We start from the raw sequence: 23,176 nt of genomic DNA, 5'->3' as shown, positions 1-23,176 counted from the left end.
TGTGTGCCGCTACAGAGATTAGCTACGTAGAGTCAAGCCGTTTTTTGAACCAGGCTGTGAACAAGTTTATTAATGCTGCAAAGATTGTCTTTTTTGAATTGGTGTGTATGTGGTTTCTGGTGTTTCTGCAGCCAGCCTCAAGCATATTTTCGATGAATTGCAGTTTATAACACTTCCACATGGGCTTCATAGTTTGAGACCAGCGGTTGCCGCTTGGCTGGGCCCCAAATTATTAAAAAACTTGTAACCCTTACATCTTCTAAAATAATTAGCCCTTCGTTCAGTGTGTGACATGAGCTAATCAGACCCATTTTTTGTACCAGGCAGTAAAAACATTTATTTTTGCTTTAAATTTTTACCTTTTTGAATGGATGTGTATGTGGCTTATTCTGCTTCTGGAGCCACCCTCAAGTGGACACTTGAGAGACTTCAGTTTTTTAGCACTATCACATTGGCTTTATATTTCAAGGCTGAAGGTTGCTGCTTGATTTGAACCTAGGCCACCTGCTTTGAGTTCTTCTGTACATGTGTGCAATTCAATTACTGATTCCCAAACCTGTTCCCCAAAATGCCAATTTCTACGGTTAAATTATACACATTTGCAGCTTAGCCCAAGAACGCCTTGGGTCCCTGTAACTCATTTCTTTACTTGTGAATACTTTACAGTGGGGTATTTTTAAAAATAACTTATCCATTCCGATGAGAACCAAGAGTGATGTATACATTTGTATAATAAGGTGCAAAGTAGTGTTGACAGACAAGTGGGCAAGTTGTAGCTGTTCGGTCAGGAGGCTAAATGTCTGCCTCAACTGTTTCTTCATTGACCAAAAGTTCAAATGAGTAAGCTTTGCCAGTCGCCATTGTTTGGCTTCAAAATGTTAGTCTCAGTTCTGTCATCCATTGGTTTCTGAATAATGTCCATGTTTTATATAGTCTATGGGTAGAGTAGGTAGTATAAGCATTGTCATTTGGACTCTGGTTGTGAGAAGAAGCGATGCTGACAGGGTTGCAGTGGCCATTAAGGGTCATGTGGTAGGTCAGTAGGTCATGATTTGGATGATGGATGTCCTCACTGCCTTTCATTAGAACACAAGCATCTTGTGTTTCAAGAAAAAAAAATTATATTATATTTACTTTGAGTCAGTCAAAACATGTCTGAAACCATTTAAAAAGCAGAAAATCTGTGCGCACATCCTGATCCAGTGTGTCATTGACAGACATGTTTAACATGTGCAGGGCAGTTTTGATTGTTGAAAGGTACAATGAGGTCAAGTGTAGCACTTTACCAGGCCTGAGGTGAAACTGAAGGCTTTACGGCAGCAATAATCTAAGCGTGATTGAGCCTTGGTTTGCTAATGGATCACAGCTAAGCCATTAGTGAGACAGGGATGAGAAACAGTGCAGTGAAAATACTCCAGGAGGTTACTGTAGTAGAGTGAGAAGTGAAGTCACTCAGCAGATAACCACGAGAGCAGCTGCAGGATCATCAGGGCTCATTTACCTTTAATTAACAACCCTTTCACAATAAGAGTCTTGACCTGAGGTATATCTCCACACTTCAAATGCCCTCGTGCTCTTCAGTCTGTGAGTAAGAGCTGTCTGTGACGTTTGGCTAGAAAACGTCAGAAGAAGAGTCAACTTGCATCATGTTGGGGTGAAACTGCGGGGGTCTTCAGCTGGCATTATGACAGCATTGAAAATGAGGTGCACCTGGTCAGCCTCGCGCAGCTGCTGCTCACGCGAGGGCCTCAGGGAAAGAGTCCAAATACTACCGAGTGACTGAGCACATACAGCGTGTGTGAAGAGATGCAAGTGTGTGTTCACTCATTCATTGACAACACCAACTGAGTCATGACAGTCTGGCTGAGAAAATCCACCCATGCTTTTATTTGGTGCGTTTTAAATGCCATGTAAGTGAGGAAAGTTGCAACCCACATGCAGGCGAAAATAACTTTTAAGTACCGGGCAATTCAGAAATTATGTCTTCAGTCTTTATCTGCAAATCTCAAGCCATGAATCCGGGGTGAATTCTTGCACACACATGCACATACACACATGCAGAGCCGCAGTACACGGGAATGTAATTGCTTTGGGGAAAATATCGCTTTGTGAGATGTTGCTGCGTCTTTAGCAGGGGTGTGATGTTGAAAAGGAGCAACAAACGTCCCTTGAAACAGTCAGAAAAGTACCATCATGTAATATTTATGGATCCAGAGTTGTGCGGCTGCTTTGGGTATAAACGGAGTGGATTGACGCGCGCGCTAAAGCAGCCCGCATGTGATTTCCAGCTTCAGTCATCTTGGCAGCACGATGCGAGAGAGAGGCAGAGCCCGACTCGGAGCTGAGAAACTGGACCCTCTGCCAGAGATGTCGACGGAGAGGAATCCCTGAAACCGCCCGCTTTTTCCCAGGAAATATGTACAAATGTGGTTTCGTGTACGAGTGCGGGCTGTATTCCTTTCGGTTTTTCTTTTCTTTTTTTTTTTTGCACAGAGTGATAGTGGACCAGGATGCCGTGTGGGCGATGCTGCCACAAGGGATACATTGTGATTTCGCAGAGATGCTTTAGCAACCGTTGCATAAATTAGAATAAGACGAGCCGACACATGAGGGATTGGAGTCTAAAGGGATCTAATAAGACTTCACCACCTGTTACTAGAAAATCAGGTAAGCCTCACAGACCTTTTATTCTCCTCTTTTAGATTTACATCACCTCATAATACACAGCATGACGACCGCAGGTAGTTAATTGTCACGCCAAACACCCATAAAACGTCACATGAATCCTTCTACAGTGTACTTTTTAGAGATGTAATTGCTTTAATGCAGCCAGATTAATGCACCTATATTATCTGATGAATGACAAAGCGTTACGTCCTCTTATAGTCACATTTGTGTTCTGCAAACCGAGTAAGAGTTCACTTCAGATGGGCCTCAACATGAAACAGCGTCTTATTATTGTATGATTTTAATAACGTGCAGAAAGCTTCACATTGCCTCGGTGCAGGTACACGATCTGCACCCGCAGTTCCTCCAGCCAGTGCAGAGGCAGCAGACCTCTTTTCATCCACAGTGCTGCTATTCAGCTGCGTTAAAGTGCTCTCTCTGCACCGGTTGCCAAAAATCATAAAAATACTTTATATTAAAAGTAGGCTATTTTAATGCCTCAGTGTACAAGCTTCTTGGAATTCGCTTCCAGGAAACAAAATGAAGCAGAGTGTTTCCGCTCAGCCCTCTGATGCTGCTGCTACTGCTGGTGGTGGTCCAGTCACTATTTTATTAGCCTGGCACAATCCTCCTGAATCCTCCAGTGTTTCACTAAATTTATGTCGCTTCTTTAACTACAAACTGCTGTGGCTTGTTTTTCTCTTCATGCTCTGCAAGGAGATACACAATCAGCCAGGTTTGTAACCATGAATCCCACTGAGATGCAAGAAATCAGACTCCACATCAGTGATTTCTGGTTCCTGTCAGCTCTTTGAAACACTGTCAAGCTCACACAAGCATGCTAAAGCTCAGCTGAACTGAGCTCAGCTGAGCTGAGGCAAGCTGAGCTAAGCTGGTCCATTCCCCTGGTCAGAGGTCAGGAGCAATCTGTTTGATGTAGTGGAGGTCTCACTTCCTGCAGAAGGGGAAGACGTTGACATGTCATTGATGATTTTATGCCCCGGCACACGTCAGCCCCGCCTCCCCCTCATTTCTGCTTATGTCCTAAATCAAAGGGCAGTTTGGCTGAGTGACAGAAGTGGACTGGCAAGGAAATCAGGCTGGAGTAAAATGGTGTCAGGCACGTCTGGTCAATATGTCAGTGAGAGGGAGGACAGAGAGACACAACTTGTTTGCTGTGATGCATTCTGGATCAGCTGATCCCTGGAAAAAAAATAGACTGTCACAAAGTTTTACCCACAGCAACCCTAATCTAAGCATGCAGGCATTGATCATGATCCAGATTTGCACATGAGAGTTCCTCTACACCTGTCTTTCCTACTTAACCAATCAATAATCTACTTTTACCCCCCTGCTACTCAATCTCATTGGGTCGTTTAAAAATTCAGTCAAGATAAACATCGTGTAAACGCACAAGTGGGACAGGTTGTCTTAAAGCATCACTAGAAGCAGTGAATGTACACATTGGCATTAATTATGTATGTTAACACATTCAGAATGCTGTTATATTCCCAGCAGTGAGCATACATTGGCTCCACATGTAGTAGCTGTTGTGAATATTCAAGGGTTACACTTTCTGTGCCCCTCCTGAAGCATAAATTCCTTTATTTGAATGTCATGTGGCTTTATTCAGTGACCTATTTTGACTGTAAAAAAATATGCTGTGCTGAAAATAAGGAACTTGACAAGATCCCAGTGAATGATGGAAGAGTAGTGACAGGATTTTGCAGATTTTTTTTGTGCATCCAGATAAAAGAGTTTGGTATCTCAAAACAGAGGAAGGAACATTTCCCAGCAGAGATTGTTAAAGGGCAGCTGCATGGGAGAGCATATACAGTTTGTCACCGTGAGGCTGGACATCTTCATTACAATCCAGCCCAAGAGCCTGGCAGCAGAGAGAGAAATGCATCACGCCTGCTGTGTCTGCAGGGCTTTTATAGCAACTGTTTGGTCGACCATCCATACAAACAGCTCCAGATGTTGAAACCGCAGAGGAAAGGGGCCATATGCTTTTATTGTGGTGTGATGTATTGCACCCGCAGCACCAATAAAATAAACTGTCTCAGGGTGTAGAGAAAGAATATTAGAGGTCTGTGCCACAAAGACACTGTCATGCAACCAGAAAAGCATTAGTGTGGTTTAGTGGAGACTGATGGCTAATGAAGCGTGTGCACACCCAACTCTTGTGGCAGGGGAGACAGAAGACACAACTCATTTATATGCGCCTCATATACCAGCCCATCTGATTTAGAGGTTCAGGACTGCAACACAGGCCAATGCACAGGGAGCTATGCTAAGTAAGGCAATGAGAGGTTGGATCATATATAATGATGCATGATAATAGCCCGCTGCTCTAAATCCAAGTGAGAAAACCCTCATATATAACATGTTTACCTCCAGCGTTGCATTACTGTTCAATCTGGGCAGTACTTCCTCTATGCTTTAAAATGTGTAAGTACCACAGGCCGGACAATTTTAGGTCACATTTGATTAATGTGGAGACTCTGCTTATTCGTTAAGCACGACTGCTTTGACAGCTACAGCACAGCAGCAGCTCAACCTTGATAGAAGGCGGGCCTGTACACTGTAAATTGCATGATTGTGCCTCCCTGAAACATTTGCAATTCAGTCAACCTGTGTTTGGTTAAATAGCCCTGAGCAGCAATTAAAAAAACACGTCACAATTTTTGCTTATGATGGCAGAACGGACCGGAAAGACATCACAGTTTGTGTTTACTTTAACAGTTGGGAAATTGTCCCTACATGGAGTGATTGTTGAGCATTTATTAAAGGCTGAAACAACTAGTGTATTGACAGAAACATAATCACCCAGTATGATGGTAATTGATCAGTCTTTAGGTTATTTAATTGAAGCATACAAGCATGAAATTCATTCTTGTTTTGGACTCAACAAAAGTGATATTTTGAAGGCATGACTCTGGGCGTTTTCATTATATTCCTTCAATTTAATGGTCTCAATGACTACAAATTACTCATAAAGGAATAGCGAATAATACAGTTCATTATTTGCAGCCCTGCATATATGTAGTCACATTTTGTATGCTGTTTTGAGATGATTGGGTCACATTCTGCTGCTTGAAGTGACCCTAAAGGAAACATGAAAATCCACCAGGAAATAACTTAGACATACATTGATCTAAAGATTCTAATTTATCTTCCCAAAAATAGCAATTGGCTTCATGTCACGCGTTTTGAAATCATAAATAATTCGGCAGAGCAGCTGAGAAATAGTTCTATATTTCCCTACTTTATATTTAGCAAGAGAGCAGATGTGTCCCTCGACTGTGCAGCATCATTTAAATGTAGCCTTGCCTTCAGCAATATGCTGAGCTTTCTAATCCTTTCATGTACTCGACACACAGCGTGGTGCCATTTCCAGGCCCCTGAGTCATCCCCTGCAAGGCCTGAAGTACATAAATGCCTATATTCATATGTATTTAAACATATATAAAACAAAGAGAGTGAATTTCATAAATCAATTAGGGGAGCAATTCGCATTATTCAATGGTGTTTAAAGACTGAGTGCTCATCTGTTGAGCCTAATTAGGACCTTCATGTAAGATATCATGCTTGACTAGCCCAATCCATTTATCCACAGGCATCACACCATAATATCATATGCTAAAGGACACAAAAGAGTACAGTCTTATTAGGGGACCTGTCACAGCAACAATGCTGCAGGATCACTTTCTTCCAGCTGGAGTTTATTATTCCGATGATGTCTATTTCTGCTCCCTGATATCACACCACAGAACACGCAACCAGTTTGTGAATTGAGTCTCACTGATTTAAGCTGGCACCTATCAGATATCTGGTGGCTTCCTGATGCCAAAAACATATATCATTGTCAGAAGGGTCAAGAGCTCAGTCTATAAATGTGTCCATCACTAATTTACTCCTCTGTCTATCACTCACAAGCATCTGCCATTCAGAGCGCCGCCGGCACTATATCAGGCTCAGGTATTGACATAGGAGGTAATGAAAGACTTATTTTTTTGACAAATGCTTCAAAAGAATTGAGAACATGATGAGATACTGTTCATATCTCACCTCAGTGATCCTTCTTAAACATAACACGAAAGACAAGGAAGAGCATTACCTCCAGGTACACACAAACAGGTTGTGTTCAATGCAAGGTGTGCTCTCTAAATACAAAACTGTTCAAGCAGCTGCATCATGACACAACCTGCACTCAGATTGAAGGCTGGGTTTATTAATGTGTCAGGGGTTGTCAGGTGAGGAGGAAGCTGCACATCAAGCAAGTTTAAACACCTTTCAGACAATCCAGAATAGAAAATGTGAGCCAAAAAAGAAAGACTGGAACAATTTTGTGAAACATGAAAAGAGGTGACTTCAGGCAAGAACACCACAACATCATCGACATTCAGCTTTATAAATGTGAAGATGGGCTGCCTTTTGTATCACTCCAAATATATTATTCAGACTCCTGATCAGACAAAAATGCAACATATAGAGAAGCAACTCCTGGCTTTTGGAACTTTTGATGGACATCTTTAGACGGATAGGTGAATAAAGAAAATGATTAACAGCTAAATCAGTAATGAAAACAACCATTAGTAGCAGTCATAGAGGGCTGTAAAATAATTCCAATCTCTTCAGCCCAGTTACTAAGAGGTAAATCATTTCTGGATTTCTTTTATAAAAATGGAAAACTTTGTCACTTTCACCGTTTTATATAACATTGGTTGATTTTCTTGTGGTTTTTGATGCTTCGATGGAAGCAATTCTTACCAGTGTCTTGATATTGGAAATCAAATGAATGTAATGAAATGTATGTTATGATATTGACTTTTAGATTTGTTCATCAAAAAAATATTGCACTGCTGCACCAGTGTGACTTAGGGGTAGGAGACAACTTCATAGCGCTTATTCTGTGAAATACAGTGTTTGTTTTTAAAGAATGACACTGTTCAACATTAAGACATTTTGAAGGGGGTATGTACTAAATGTCCAATCAGTGTCAATATGATGTGCACTTATTCTGAGATCATTTTTATAACTCACTGACATCCATTCATCCACAGTTAATGCAACCGCATTTGCACTTTTCTGGAGTTCCAGTTTGGATGCTTTCTTTGTCATACAGGTGAAACTATTGTTCCCTGCAATAGTAAGGCATATGACTGGTCACAACACACCTACCTGAGCAACAACTTCCCTGCAGCCAGTGGCAGCCTATTAAGTAAGCGCTCTTACCTTCTCTAATTCAGTTTCATCCACAGGTCTGTGGTGTTTTTCACAGAAATAGTGCTCTGCCAGCTTTTGAAACCAGTTGCCATCACATCAGTCTGATAAGCTGCACCTGTATGCTTAGCTTGCGGGTAGTAGCTCAAACTGGAAGTACTTTGGTGGTATTTTAATTCTGTTTACTTTTGAGTTGTCAATGGGGAATTTGCCATTCAAATTGCACTTGTTACTGTTTTTTATCAGGGCTGCAGCAGTGGCTTATCTACAGTGTGCCAAAAGGGAAAAATAGCATGAGATTGAAAAAATACTAAAACATTAATATCAGACCTAAACTGCATCTTCATTAATGCCAATAGCCCTACTTTGTAGTCACAAACTGTCTTTGAATGAGAAAATCATCAGCTGAATAATCAACAATGAAAATACTTGTAGCCAAGAAAGCCAGTGAAGAATAGTTCAAATGTTTCTTTATCACTCCAGGGCACATTTGATTCCTGAGAGAATCACAATGATCAAGCCTGTGCACGTACACTTTGATTAAACGTTCACTATCCCCCATATCTATTATACCCATACATTAAACAAACAAACAATACACGCCCATGGTAGCAACAGCAGCTGTGAGAACTCCCTTCACAGAATACATCCCCTTAGCAGTTAAACACAAACCAGTAAGTGCCAGAAATGCACAAGAAATCCAATTAAACTGACTTGACGTTCCTAAACAGTCCAGAACATTTCTCATGTCTCCTAAAAAAACTACCTTGTACAAATCAGAAAACCAGGAAAATCATGAAGAAGAAATCCATCCATCCATCCATTATCTTGACCGCTTATCCCGTTGGGGGTCACGGGGGGCTGGAGCCTATCCCAGCTGGCTTCGGGCGGAAGGCAGGGTACACCCCGGACTGGTCGCCAACCTATCACAGGGCTATGAAGAAGAAATCATTATTACAAAACAAGTAAACAAACAAACAAACAAAATTGTTTTTCCTTGAAAAATTAATCCTCCTAACAATACAACATGCCCTCCATATTTGGATAAATCTACAAGATCTGATTACAGAAGAATTATAGATAATGTAAAAAAGAAACCAAAGCATATTAAGAAATATTGTACCATTCTATCCCACTAGGATTAATGTCCCTGTGAGTAAAAACTGTGACATTTCATCAAGTGCAATGTTGGAGGATTGTTTTCTTTACAAAGAGCATGTGCACTGCTGGCAGCTTGCAACAACAATTTTATTGTGTTTCCTCACACGAACTGGGCAGATAATGTGAAATTCAGTCTGGGTAATACTGCTGATGTTGAGCAGCTCTCTTTTGGGAAGCCATAATATTTAAGCAACATAATACCCACTATCATCACTCTCCAAAATTAAAAAAAGCTGCACTCTCAGGCACCATATGTTCCAGGTCACAGAACAAGCGAACATACAGTAAGTGAAACCCATATCAATTTTCGGGGAGTAAAACTATATTTGCTGGAGTGCTCTGCAGACAGCTGCTCCACCTGCATGCACAAACGGCAATCCATCATCCTGTATGGGCCCCAGCCGTCCTCAGCTTTAAGAGATGGAGATGTCACGTTACAATCTCCACATTATCCAACCAATCTAACTCTGCTCCTCTCCCTCTGTTCTCCCTGCCATTGTGTCAAAGACAAGAGCATTATTTGAAAAAACACTGCTTTGCAAATTGGTAGGACTGAAAATATCTGATGGTCATAAAAGGAAGTTATGCTGAGGCGGCTTAAAAGGCACAAAAAAGTTTGGCTAATTTAATCTTTTTGCTGAAAAAAAAGGGAAATGCAGTCGTCAGAGGGAGTACGGGAGGGCACCTGTGAAGACAAAAGTGCTCGTCTCAGAGCTGCAGAAAGATTTTCTTAGCTTTTGACCACACAGAGACGTTAGTTTTAAAGCAGGTCCACAGACGATGTCAGGATCTCCCTCATAGTTACTGTGCAACAGAGCTGGCTCATCTTTAACACAGACGACTCCTCATGAAGAGCGTAGGAGGCAGGTTGAAGACCTAAACTGAGATATTGTATTTTAGATTGATTTTCTAAAGTCAATAAAACTTACACAACAAATCTGTGAAAGAAAATTGGAAAACAATATCTTAGACTAGAAACACGAGAGACTCATTTCAAAAAATAAATCAACATTTCAGTGAACAATAAACAGGATCACAGTGCAGTGCAACATCCTTTCTACTGTGCAAGCATATGAATGAAAAGTCAATACGTTTTACAATAAAACCCCCCTGAGGCTGAGGCTCGTTTTTATTTTAAGAATGGGTTATTTTCTGTCAATTTCTTGAAGTTACCAATTGTTTGATACCTAAAATTACAAATGACTAAAAAGATAGAATCAAAGCTCAAACTGATATTTTATTGTTGCTTGTTTTCTTTTTCTGCCACAAAATGAGTTAAATAATAAACATCCAACCAAGTCACATCAAAAGTGTCATTAGTGTGCATATTTACTCTATACTGGGATTTGGCATTCCTCACTACACTGAAAACAACATACTCTTAGTCCATCTGCTACACCAGGCTTAAGTGAACACTGTACAGTATCTAATCTTACCTACAAGGGTGAGTTTGACCAAATATCAGCTATTTCTCCCAGTCAAACCTAAAACAGTTTGACAGCAACAAAACTACAGCCTCTATGAAGTAAAAGTAGCACCTTTCAAAACCAAAAGCTGAACATTTCACTTATTTATGAGGGAGGGAATCACTGTTGGGCTGCCATTTCAGACTGGATTACTTGCACCACAGACTGCATATTGAAAGTGGATATAGCCTCCTGTTCACTAAGTAAAACCAGAATAGAAGTGGGTTCAAGTAAATTAGGGTTAGACATAAAGCCCGAGTGGTTAGGGTCAGGGCAAGACTGTAGGTGAGGTGTTAGAGTATAAACATGCCCAAAGGTAAGGTTTAGGTTTATAGTCCATTGACCACTATCAGAGGTTAGGGTTCGGTACATAGTCCACTGACCAATATTAAGGGTTAGGGTTAAGAAAATTAACTTTTGCACACAATTATTATCTTGTGCACATAAAATAATTTAACCAAAAATTACCAACTAGTCTATCAGTAAGAAAACACTTAAGGAAGAATACAAATTGAGCACTACTAATCTGACACAGCTAGGCACAGAATCATAGTGTCCGCTGCTTCACACTGTCAAATAGATTTTCCAGGTGTAGCTAACATTGGCAGATCTAGCACCACCAGCCTCCAGTAGCCTACTTGCAAGTCACCATCCACATGCCTGTGCTGGATATGCATTGCTTCAGTCGGATGCTAATGTGCCAGTCTAACCAGACACAGCCTACATACAACTATATCTCCATTTTCTAGACCAAAATACTGCCAAACCCCGCCATGCTATGAGAAGCTATTGGTTATCTGTGCTTGATTACGTCCAGGTAGTGGAGTATTAGAGCATTATGGAAGTAGTCATTAACCAGAGCTACAGAAAGTGGCTGCGCTACAGCTTAGATACAACATATGACAAGTATTTCAGGCCTACAATAACAGAAATATTCATAATTTGTTTAACCAACTAGTACCTCTGGAGCCGACATCCTTTATAAGCAGCCTACCAAGTAAGTCAACATATTAGATCAACATAAATTAGGTCACCCACATCAAGTTTGTTGACAGAACTTCAAATCATAAAATTTTCTTTAAATTTGTGAATCTTGTTTCACATAAAATAATAAAAACAAGGGTTACAAAGACAACCAAACTGAAAGTAACTTCAGGTTAAAAGGCAGATATTTTTGAAGTTGAGCAGCCTCACAAAATAAAGTTTATTTTGAAAAATAATATTTTTCTGTAGTTGTTTTATCTGATATTGAATCATCTATAAGAGTTTTCCAGTTCTTCTGCAGACTGTAACAAAGGTGTCATAAATGTCTATTTCGTGTTATTGCTTTTACAAATTTGCACATCTTTATTGTTGATCTTGCTGTATAATCAGGAGGTGATGATTTATATGAAGCTTCAAATGTATACTGTAAGTTTTTTCAACCCTATAGAACAGCGATCACAGAAGAGATGCTGCATCTCAACAAAAGAACTGGCACACAGCCAACAATGCATACTAACGAGGAGAGCTTCTCGAGGGTGTGCTATTGGGACTTAATAAACCATTGGAAAGAGACGTTTGTACTCGGCTTACAAAGATCCAAGAAAATGGAAGAATACGAGTTAATTGCATTTTGGCACTGGTGCACATGAATCCACAGGTTTTTTACGAGTGAGGTATTTGAGAGGATCCTTCATCACAGGCTGAGGAATGAGACTTGCAGTTTTCAGTATGCTTTTGAATGAATTTTCTGTTCCAGGTGCTTATTTTAGAAATAAAAGCTTCCGATTCATCTTCCCACATAAACGCAGAAGATATATCGACTTGTGCTTATCTGTGTTGCTGCCAACTGCAGATTACATCTTTCTTGCTGTAGTCAGAAGCTTTTAATCAAAATATTCAGCACTGCTTCTTGAATGAAAATTCCTGCATTTTTATGTTTGTTTTCATAGCGGCTAACTTTATTTTCCTGTTCCTGCAGCACAGCCCCCGATCAGACATCAACAGAAGAGGAGCCTCACCACTCGATAGCCTCATTCTGCTCCTCAGCATCGCCTCCTCTGGGAGTAATCGTGCAACACCTACAACCAGCCAGGAGAGTTGACAGCATTTGCTCTCCCACCACCCAAGTCTGACAGCCATGATTTGGGGAGGCCTTCTTCTACGACGGCTCAGATCAGGGGTCAACTCGCTGCTCGATGGCTAGATCTCACCGTACAAAGAGCTGGGGGCCTTTCTGCTGAAGTAAGTCCCTGTGCAGCTCTGGCTCTGCAAATCAAGCGTGCGCCATTTCTGTGCTGCACTCTTTTGTTGAGTCAAGTGGCAGTCATGTCTGATTAAAACTGAGTGGAACTGGTTTATGTAGATGAGGCTCTACTTGTTTGTCTGCCTGCATTAAAGTCACATGATTTGAAAGCGTGTGGAAGTCAATGGTAGTGTAAAATACTTCTCAGGTTGTGTTGTGGCATTTCCACCTGCTGGGTTTCACCCTGACAAGACATCAGATATGGTAACCGAGTTCATTCCTAGGAGCCCTGAATTGGATTTTGAAACATTTATTAGGATACCTGGGCTCTCACCTCTGCTAATGCATTATTCATTAACGTCTAATGGTCTCTGGTTTTCTCCCTAGATTGCTCAGTGGGGATTTTTTCCTCCATGCACAGTTGGGTTTAGATGAGGCACATTTCAATGAAAAATCTATTTCTCTCTATTGTCTATAAGAGAAAGGACAAACTATAATGAAAATAGGCTTCCTGCTAACAATGCTAGTGTGAATCTGCTGTGCAGGTTTTTTTGCTGCAGCGACTCGGTCACATCATTAAGCGTTTTTTTCCCCCCTCCACAGTCTAACTGGCTTTTCTCTGTTGCAGTATCCCTCACTGCGTAGTAGCACATGGATTTCAAGACTTCAAATGAAGAGGTTGGTAGGAATCGATCAATGTAACGTTTTGATAGTGAATTGATTTTGAATGGGGAAAAAAGCCTTTGCATTTCTGAGCACATGAAATCATGCAGGCAGGAAAGCAGCTATACACATAAATCTGCAGCCTCAGTGCCCCCCTCTATCATACACTCATTGTTACATCTGCACAAACAGCTGAATGAAGAAGCAAACATACAGTAAATCAGACTTCCTGATGCTTGTGTACACTGCAGCGTATAAATAATTCAAATGACTTGAAGAAGCCACTCTATGAGCTCTTCTTGTCTCATATCCTCAAAAAAGTGAAGATGATGAAGATGGATCTCCTGATATGAAAGTCTTTGGAGTGTAGATTCTAGCATTAATAGTGTGGATTTAAAAAAAATTAATTGATAACCTTGATGAGAACATAAAACGTGGAAAAAATGCAGGTAATTAAGTAATTAATAGAGAAAAGTGAAAAGAATTACTCATAATTTGCCAACAATTAAAAACATGTTCAAAATGAGCTTATTGATCGCACAATTAGCTCATGAATCATGACATAATTCTCCCTCTCCTCCATTAGAGCACATTAGCCATTTTTAACAGCGATTGTGTGAACCTGGCCTTCGTATTTTTTAGTATCCGAGTAGAGCCAAAATTTGTGGTACTGCCCACCCCTACTTCAAAGTTAACCTGAAGTCCTCAGCATGAGCTCAATTACTGTGCTTCTGTCCAATACACTGCAGAAGTGGACCAAACCATTCTCACCTTCATGGAGGGGGTTGGTTTGTAATTTCTTTTTTTAGCTACTCCAAGTAATCTGACAGTGTTTAGTCGGCTGGCAACAAGAGTTTACTTACATAACTAATCTGTAAAATACTGTTTGAATTAGTAGATCAAATCAAACTGATAATTCCAGGCAGTTTTAGAGCCTACTCAGTGTTGGGATCTTTGTTTCTGGTTCCTCTCCTCTCCTCAGAACTACACCCTGGAGTTGAAAAGAGATGTCCTTGTTGCATATCTGTTCTGATTATGATAATAAAGGAGGGGTGATGGCAGGGGGAGTAATAGAGAAACAGGATGAGAGATAAGACTAATTATGCTCAATGTGAGCACTACAACAGGCCAAACAATAACCAACCAAGCGAGATGCTGTGTGACCCAGCTACATACACTTCTGGCCCTACTGCCCTCATTCTGCCCGGGTAATGACTCTCACGTGCACATTACTTCATATAATGTGAATTATTGCGTCGCTCATTTCATTTCTCATTCTGCGGCTGCAGGCGGGGAATCATTTCTGCACGTTCCTCATTATGTGTGAGAGATAATATGCTCCATAAACTGACTTTGGTCCAAGTTTGGAAACCTCCCTCTAAGAATATCAACATTGTTGTTAACTGACGTGTCCCTGGTGACGAGGATGCTGACACCCGGCGGCTGTTTTCTATTAGCAGTCTCGTCAGGTGAAGGTGCTTCTTTTATTTAGACCTTTTTAAGTCAAGGACAAGACAGGCATTGCAATTAGCCGGGGAGGAGGAGGGATACGCAGAATGCAAATTTATGCGGATTAGCATGTTTTAAATGGATCATTGGAAGCAGACGCAGTCCTCACACTCGCTGGTGGAAATACGAATGTAGAGGGCGAGCTCGGTTCCAGACTCTTAATTTCACAGGTTCTTAATTGTCATCATCAGCATCGGCATCATCATCAGCATAGAGTAATTGAGATTCTGTCATGAGGGTGTTTTTAATCTCTGCGTGGATGTACACAAAATACCATCTCAACACATAAAAGCTTCTTTTTATGGGGTCTGCTTATTACTTTGAACCATGAATCAAAGGTTTTCTGATCATTGTATTTGTCTGAATGTTTGGTGAGTATTACTCTATTATTAGCATTTACAATGAAATGAGTAAAAAAAAAGAGTGCAGCAGACATAGCTCAAGGTCTGAATCCTAATTCCCATGTTCATCCCACATTAAGTACTCTCCATGACTTTTCATTTCATGGCCGGTTAATTTAGTCATGGCGGCCTGATGAATGATTTTATCTTTCTGACTGTTTGCAGACAAAGACTGGGATTTATTTGATGCAAGAAGGTAATGAAGAGCCATTCAATATTCGACTACACTTGGCCAAAGATATTATGACGATTCAAGAACAAGATGTCATCTGCGTGTCAGGAGAGCCATTTTATTCAAGTGTAAGTAGCCCAGTTCATCTCACATTCACTGAATGCTCCTGAGTTAATATCAGGAACATGTTCTGTTCTATAAAAGAAGGTAACAACAAGATACTGAGAACACTCAGTCCAACTCTTTCAGTCTCCTCCTCACAAATCAAATGGGGCTGTAATAGAGTAATTCACCTCCTGGATCACGGTGTACAGAGTTTAATCTTCAGGCCCAGTTGTCACCATTTTTGACAACTTTTTCTTCAAATTAATAACATCCCTGTTTCTCATGAACACACTTCCCAAACACCTGAGTCCACGACCTTTCTCAAAAGGCATTTTTCATTACTTCACTTTACTGTGTATAAATCTTCAAAGAGTAACAGGAGAAGAGCTTGTGTTGTCTGAAATATAAAAATTAATTAGCAGAGAGGGTGAAAAGAAAGTAGTTGGAATGCTAATACAAGCAAAGAATGTCAGAAAGTATTTGTGCAGACTTATAGGCCTCAGTGACTTAATTTAACTTTTATATATTTCAAACTAAGTGTTCAATTCCTGCACACTGTCAGTCCTACATATTCTGAATATTCAGTGCGAGGCATCAGATTACTAACGTGAAACAACGCTATCTTTATACTGGGGCTACAGGCTACAACAACCATGGAAAATACACCAGATTACAAACATCTGTGATAAAACACAAGTGTCATTACAAATCCTGAATGTGAGTATCTATTTCAAGCTCTGTAGTATTTTATATCCATAGTAGAAAAAGATGAGTTTATGTAGGGAGGAAGAGGAATAAGATTGGACAACAACCTGCCCAGATTCCATTTTCTTGCTTTGACATTTGAGTAGTCTTCAAATGTTATCGTCTCAGGTGTTTGTGTTGTGACAATCTGAAATTTGCTTTTACGCCTGTGGCTCTGAAATGATGATTTTTGTGTTTTGTATTTTGAATTCACTCTCTGGTTCAGGTGCGGTCAGAAAGACCATGACACATATAATTTTCGGTGAACTTCCAGCTGACTGTTGCCACACTTTCTTTTGCATGATTACCCCTTTCTCAACGTCAATTTTCCAGATGCTGAAAATCAAAAAATCCTGACATGTTATCACAGATGCTTTTGGAGAACTAGTGTTGGTAGTGTTGTTCTGCTTCAAGGATCAGTGTTTTGTTTAGCTGGGCTCAATTATTTGGCTGAAATTGTCACGGCATGAAAGAGGATATTATATAGTACGTAGCATTGTATTGTGAATGTAAACATCACTACAGAATAGACCAGACATGTTTGATGAAAGGGAGTACGTGTCACTAAGCTAGGCGTATTTTCCAAATGTATGGAATGGACAATATTGTTATGTTCGTTCACTTAGCTGCACCAAGCTGCAGTTCCTCGAGTGTCCACATGAGGCTGCCTCCAAAGCTCTGAAAGCCACATTACCACCCATGTTAAAACACACATAGTTCATTTCCATATTCAAACCCTTGTTCTAAATTCTAAGACACTAGACAGGTGCAATGTAGCTGTTTGTCAGGAGGCTTGAGGCCATCCTCAGCTCCTTCCCCAAGTCAGTGTTTAGCTTCAAAACCCCTCATGAGACACCAATGCATGACAACATTGAGGCTTGGTTCATATTTAATAGTCTATGATCTGCACTGAGCAGGCAACTAGCCCAGCCAAGCACAAAGACCAGAAGCAGGTGGAAACAGCTAGTCTGGCTCTTAGCATTGTAAAACTAAACTAACCAGCAGCTCTTCTAGCTGACATTTACCCTGGTCAGTGGGTATTTTTGTTTTTTTCTGTTATTGTTCTTGTTATTTCGGTGCTGCAGATCTTCAAATTCACAGCTTGTGAGTTTAAAAAAATGTGAATGTTTTCTAAATAAACACTGTATCTCATGCAATGTGATCTTTTGAGACTTTTTAAAAAAGTGGTTTGAATACTGAAATATTCTTTTGAAAAGCAACTGCCAGTGCTTAACTCAAGCAGTAATTTGACTGAGCAACTATCACCTGTATTGGATTAATATTAAACCAGGAGTGTCTATACTTTGACATGAGTAAGGAAGTTGTGTACTTTGTCCACCTCTGATAAAACAAGTTAAACAGACATCTGTAAAATACTCTAGCAGTCTGAGTGCACACTAGATGTGTATTAAATATGCCTGTAAAGATATCCATGCTCTGCCCTCCTCTGCTTCCTCTTAGTTCTTAAAAAAGCAACCCCTCCCTCCTGTTTAGTTTCAAGAGCTCCCTCAGGTCCATCTTCAGTCTGTACTCATTTCTCGTTTTTAACTGGATCTCTTCCAGGAGAGGACTGTAACGATCAGGAGGCAGACTATCGGAGGGTTCGGCCTAAGCATCAAGGTAATTTAGATCCCAACTGATTAGACCGCTCCTCCCATATGCTTTAAATTAAGTCTGAACAAGTGTTATTGATTCTTTTCTTGCTAAAACAGTGTTAGCTGGGGGACTCACAGAAAATGGAGTCACTTTTCGAGCTCTGCTTGTCTCACTCTGCGATTATGATACCTTTTCTTATTCACTTTATTTTGATTTGTCTCCTCAGGGTGGAGCCGAGCATAAAATCCCTGTTGTGATTTCAAAAATATCAAAAGAACAAAAAGGTAGATTGTTGCTTCTGGTAAAGATTTACTTCTCCTCCCATTTTTCTCTTCAAGTAACTGCAGTGATTTTGTGTTTGCAGCTGAACTCTCCGGGCTGCTTTTCATCGGAGACGGCATCCTTCAGGTGAAATGGAAAAAAAAGCAAAAAATAAGAATCACATTATGCCTGTTTACACACCTCATCCTGCTGCGAAATAACACACAGTACATCTTCAATAATTCATGTGCCACATGTCCACGAAACTGTGAAAAAGTATGCATCCCTGCGTATAGATGCCACATCCGGGGTCTTTTATTTGCTCCGTGTATTGCAGGAAAAAAATATCTCCCAAATCTCATTTCTCTCGGCTCATATGATGCAGAGGCAACATTTACAAGGCAGCCAAAGGCACTCTGTATTCATGGCAACTGTGGATGAGATTTGCTTGTTTACAGACTTGAGCACAGATGCCGTAACAGTTATTGTTGCTTGCCTCATTAATCACGTTGAAGATGGAGCTGGAGTGATATGATAGCAGCAGCATTGTTTAGGACTAACACTGTTACTGTTGTTGTTTCTAGATAAATGGAATAAACGTTAGAAGTTATCGCCACGAGGAAGTGGTAAGCTGTCAGCTCATATCTCATATTTTTCATACACTGCAACAGCCCTCTCAGCAGCTTATCTTGTCTCATTTCATGATTTATATCTTTTGACATGATGTTTCTTTCTCATCCTTCTTTTTTTAATGTAGCTGCAAAAAATAAGTGTGTGAGGGGTGTAACTTGTGTGTCTGTGTAAATCTCTTATCTCTGTTTTCCATTCTTACTTAGACATTCACACTCCATGTTTCATCACAGCAGGCTGTCTGCAGGATACGTCTGACAGTTTGCAGCTCCTGCCATAGAAAAAAAAAAAACAACATACTCTTGCGTTTTTACTTTGCAGGTCCAGGTTTTGAGAAATGCAGGTGAAGAGGTGACTCTCACTGTCTCTTTCCTGAAGAAAACTCCGGCCTTTCTGAAACTGCCCCTGTGTGAGGACTGCACTTGTAAGAAGCCTCTTAAATTCAAGTATATAACAACCGTTACAGCAGTGCAAAGTAATTAAGTGAGAGTATTTATAGCTGGTATTATTTTCTGTCAAGGATTGGTTGTCCTGGTGACGATTAGCTCGAGCCTGAAGAGCCACTTTGAGAAAATAAAAAATATGAATTCCATTGCTTCACATTTTGGACTCTTGACAAGCACTAAAAAAAGCTGCTGTGCTAAAGAGAAGGGAGGGAAAGAAAGAAAAGGACACATTTCAAGCTCCGCTAAAGATGCGTAACTGAAAGAATTGACATCCCTCATTGTGGTGCAATTGATTGCCCTTGCATGGGAACGCTTCAGCCCGTCATCAGACATGAAAGCTTTTTAACAAATCCTTTCATACAGGTATATAGGCCAGGTTGACTGGCCATCTAACCAGTCTGCTGAATACAAATTGGCACAGAGAGGAAGCCGACACTGTTTGAGAACAAAGTAACACACTTTTGTTGATAGCAGTGATTCACTGCAGTAGGAAGCCTTGAAATAGATGGAGGTGTTACTTAATCTCATTGGCTTTTTGTGTGTGCACTTTCAGGCATCCCCAGTGACCAGAGTAGTGGGACTTCCTCTCCTCTATGCGATAGCGGCCTGCACTTGAACTACCATCCTAACAACACGGTACTTTTCTCATCACACTTCTTTGACTGGCTGATTCTATTACTGTCCCTCTGTATCCATGCAGCAGCTCGTTTCCTGGTGCCAGAAAGTTGTTTCCATCCAACTGTCACTGCTAGCTGATAACCTGGATGCTCTATCTTTATCTTTTGAGGAGTGTGAATCAGCTTTTCCCTGCAGCTTGCGCTCGCTCGGCCTGCCTGTGTACCTGCGGCAAAAACAGCAGCAGCGGCAGTGGCAGTGGCAGCAGCAGCAGGACTCGAGCTCTTGACATGTCAACTGTTTGAAATCTGCAAGGTGTGAAACGACAAGCCTTTCTAAATTGCGCTTCACACTTCTGCAGGACACCCTGTCCTGCTCATCTTGGCCCACGTCCCCCGGGCTGCGCTGGGAGAAGAGATGGGTGGACCTGCGCCTTATTCCTCTTCTTCACTCGCGCCTGTCACAGTACATGCCGGGCTCTGACGCCTGCAGGTGAGCTGTGAGACTTTGTGAGGAAGGGTCAGGTCGCTGACAGTTCTCAGCTGCAGAGCTGGTGTCAACCTTAAGGCTCTACAGGATGGGGTGCTCACATATTTTACTCTGTGAATTCTAAAAATGAAGCAGGTTTCCATATTTCCTCAGTAAAAATATTATCTTTATCTGCTTTTTAGAATATCCTCTAAAAATAAGATTTAGCAGGCCATTTCTGTGAATTTGCTACAGAATACACCAAGAAAAAGTGGATTCCTGTGAGGAGCTGGTCATAAAAAGGACTAAAACTAACATTGTTGCCTCTTTATGACCTCAAAAAAAGCAAACATGACCTTATAAAAGCAGATGGAACATTTCTGTTGTTATTCTTAATGTCTGAAACCACTGGCGGAAGGTAGATGTCATACGAAGTGATTAACCGTGTGCTGCTGGTCCAGCTTTTTGCATGTTCCAAAGCAAAGACTCCCTATGAGTGATACTTTATTAAAAGAGAGCTGGATGAGATTTATATGTCATGAAACACAACTTATACATGTACAGGACAAAATCAACCAGCAAGAAGAAGCACTGGTTTGTCCATGGGGGCCCCAAAATCAACACAAACAACAAGTTCCTCACAGGAGCTCTAACATGTAAATAAAACATTTCCATTTTGCTACACTGCAGTAATTATCCGGGTGACCCTGTTTTGGCTAATCACCTTTAAAATTGCTGATATGGTATCACACATTTTTAGATTGATTAGCCACATAGTAATCCTAAGAGTAAAGATCAACTTCAAAACTCCATCACTCTTGCTCTAAATTTGGCCAGTGTATAGATATGGTTTATTTTATTTATCCTTTGTTTATATAAAAAATGATTAATCCACTTAGAGAATACAAACATGTGTATTTAGAGGAGATTCTTAAAATGCATACTCACAATGTGTCAGTAAAAAGAGTCAGCTCTAAGTGAAAAACTGCAGAGTTGTCAGGTGGAGCTACAGCTTCTCTCAGCTTCATGGAGCTCTGCAGTGAGTTTCAGGTCCTTGTTAATCTGTCCCACCCACAATTTCCCAGTTTTGCATCAATCTGACTGTTCTCATAGTCATTTTCAAATAAAACAGGCAGCTGTTTTCAATGAAAAAGCTCTCAACACCCACTGTTCAATACCTGCTCAGGAACCATACAGCAGACAGGAAAAGTTACCCAACAGCTGGTGAACAAAGTGAAGCATTTGACAGCTCTAGGGGCCAGATACTTCCCTCAGGAGACCAAAAACAAAGCTAGAAGAAGAGTATGTGTAATTCACTTACATATATCAGGTGTGCACTGACATGACTCCTAATTAATGATCATGTTTTTAGTGACTGCTGGCTGTGCCAATAAGTAGCTATTGGCTTGCATGCAGCCCTCAGGTAAAGCAGGTGATTTGTGCATGCAACTTATTTTTGCTGGCCCAGAGAGTAAAAAAATATGTTGCTGCAGATTTGAGGGAATCATTTTAAAAACAGTGAGTCCTTATTTCTCACAGAGTTCTGCAAGATCAAGTGTAAATTGTCTCTGTGGAATCAAAAAGTCTCCCCTCAATTTTACAATTTGGGATAAAATGAAATGAAACAAGTTGAGGAAATTGCATATTGTGAGTTATTCTTTGGTCCTTGTTAGTTGTGTATTGCTTCCTACTGATATAAAGGAAGCGATTGGCTCCCTTGAGTATGGTAGATCGATCAGAAGAATTGTGTCCTGAATTGAATTTGTAGTACAAGGGCAGAAAATAGAAAATCACTGCTTGATCTTTTCTTTTCCACTTGAATCTTCCAGGAAAAATGCTTTCCAGGTCATAGCTGTGGATGGAGTTTGCAGCGGAGTCGTCCAGTTCTCTGCTCCTGAGGACTGCTTGGACTGGCTTCAGGCGATAGCGGGCAACATTTCCAGCCTCACCAAGCACAATGTGAGTTTGGAACAATAACACTTGTTAGCTCTGCCGCCTCTCACAGCCCCCCATGTAAACCAGAAAGATATTGGGCTGGGCGTTCATGCAACAGACTTTCAATTTGTGAATAGCCTAACAGTCCCTTCGCAAATGTCACAGCTTTAAGTAGACACCTACTAATGTCTTTTCACACTGTGAGTAGAGTACACACTTTTTTGTCTCAGAGCCTAAGGTCACAAAACAGCAACTGCGCTGTTCTTCATTTACTCCCCTTGGCTAAACCCCTGAACTTATCTATTATTTACCATAATATATAATTTAATAATGATAACAAGAGGCAGAATGAAACACAGCAATAAAAATGCTGTATTCTTCTCTTATTGTGAGCATATTTCTCCAGCTGTAAAAAACAAAGTGTGTTTCTGTGTTTGGAGACTGGAGTTTATGCTCAGCAGGGGAGAGCAAATAGAGGTACAGCTAGCAAGCTGCATCATGAGTGGTGACTCATACAAATCCTGATAAGAAAAGTCTTCTTGTCAAACATTTATCAGAATAGTAAGGTGTGTTTAAATGCAGTTAACTATAAGTTGCATGTCTAACCAGAAAGAGAGTGTTGACTCTTACCTTGACATGAATATGACATGGAGCGAGCAGCAAGGGAAATCAGGGATTTTTAATTATCATCTGTCCATTGGCTTTGCTCGATTCATGCATGTGCGGGTGTGTGTGTGTGTGTGTGTGTGTGTGTGTGTGTGTGTGTGTGTGTGTGTGTGTGTGTGTGTGTGTGTGTGTGTGTGTGTGTGTGTGTGTGTGTGGTGTGTGTGTGTGTGGGTGTGTGTGCATTGACTGCCTGTGTGAGAGTCTCCAGGGAATAATGG

At 40.7% G+C, this 23,176-nt stretch overlaps 1 protein-coding gene across 2 annotated transcripts in view; it reads left to right on the top strand.

Annotated features, from left to right (window-relative positions):
- Positions 1-1,839: 1,839 nt before the first annotated feature.
- Positions 1,840-23,176, top strand: part of sntg1 (syntrophin, gamma 1) — a 34,460-nt gene continuing 13,123 nt past the window's right edge. Inside the window, exons 1-13 of one of the 2 annotated variants that reach the window (XM_034702202.1) lie at positions 2,121-2,667; positions 7,734-7,891; positions 12,484-12,746; positions 13,376-13,425; positions 15,486-15,620; positions 17,905-17,961; positions 18,164-18,221; positions 18,302-18,345; positions 18,783-18,824; positions 19,150-19,252; positions 19,828-19,910; positions 20,251-20,381; positions 22,187-22,316. In XM_034702202.1, the coding sequence (XP_034558093.1) occupies positions 13,399-13,425; positions 15,486-15,620; positions 17,905-17,961; positions 18,164-18,221; positions 18,302-18,345; positions 18,783-18,824; positions 19,150-19,252; positions 19,828-19,910; positions 20,251-20,381; positions 22,187-22,316 (810 nt within the window). In that variant the 5' untranslated portion in view covers positions 2,121-2,667; positions 7,734-7,891; positions 12,484-12,746; positions 13,376-13,398. Of the gene's footprint in view, positions 2,668-7,733; positions 7,892-12,483; positions 12,747-13,375; positions 13,426-15,485; positions 15,621-17,904; positions 17,962-18,163; positions 18,222-18,301; positions 18,346-18,782; positions 18,825-19,149; positions 19,253-19,827; positions 19,911-20,250; positions 20,382-22,186; positions 22,317-23,176 lie in introns of both variants that reach the window. The other variant, XM_034702203.1, reaches the window with a different exon arrangement.

The sequence above is a fragment of the Notolabrus celidotus genome, chromosome 15, assembly GCF_009762535.1.
Source record: "Notolabrus celidotus isolate fNotCel1 chromosome 15, fNotCel1.pri, whole genome shotgun sequence".
Classification (NCBI taxonomy): Eukaryota; Metazoa; Chordata; class Actinopteri; order Labriformes; family Labridae; genus Notolabrus; species Notolabrus celidotus.
Note: the sequence above shows the minus strand (reverse complement) of the source record. Positions and strands in the feature narration are given on the sequence as shown.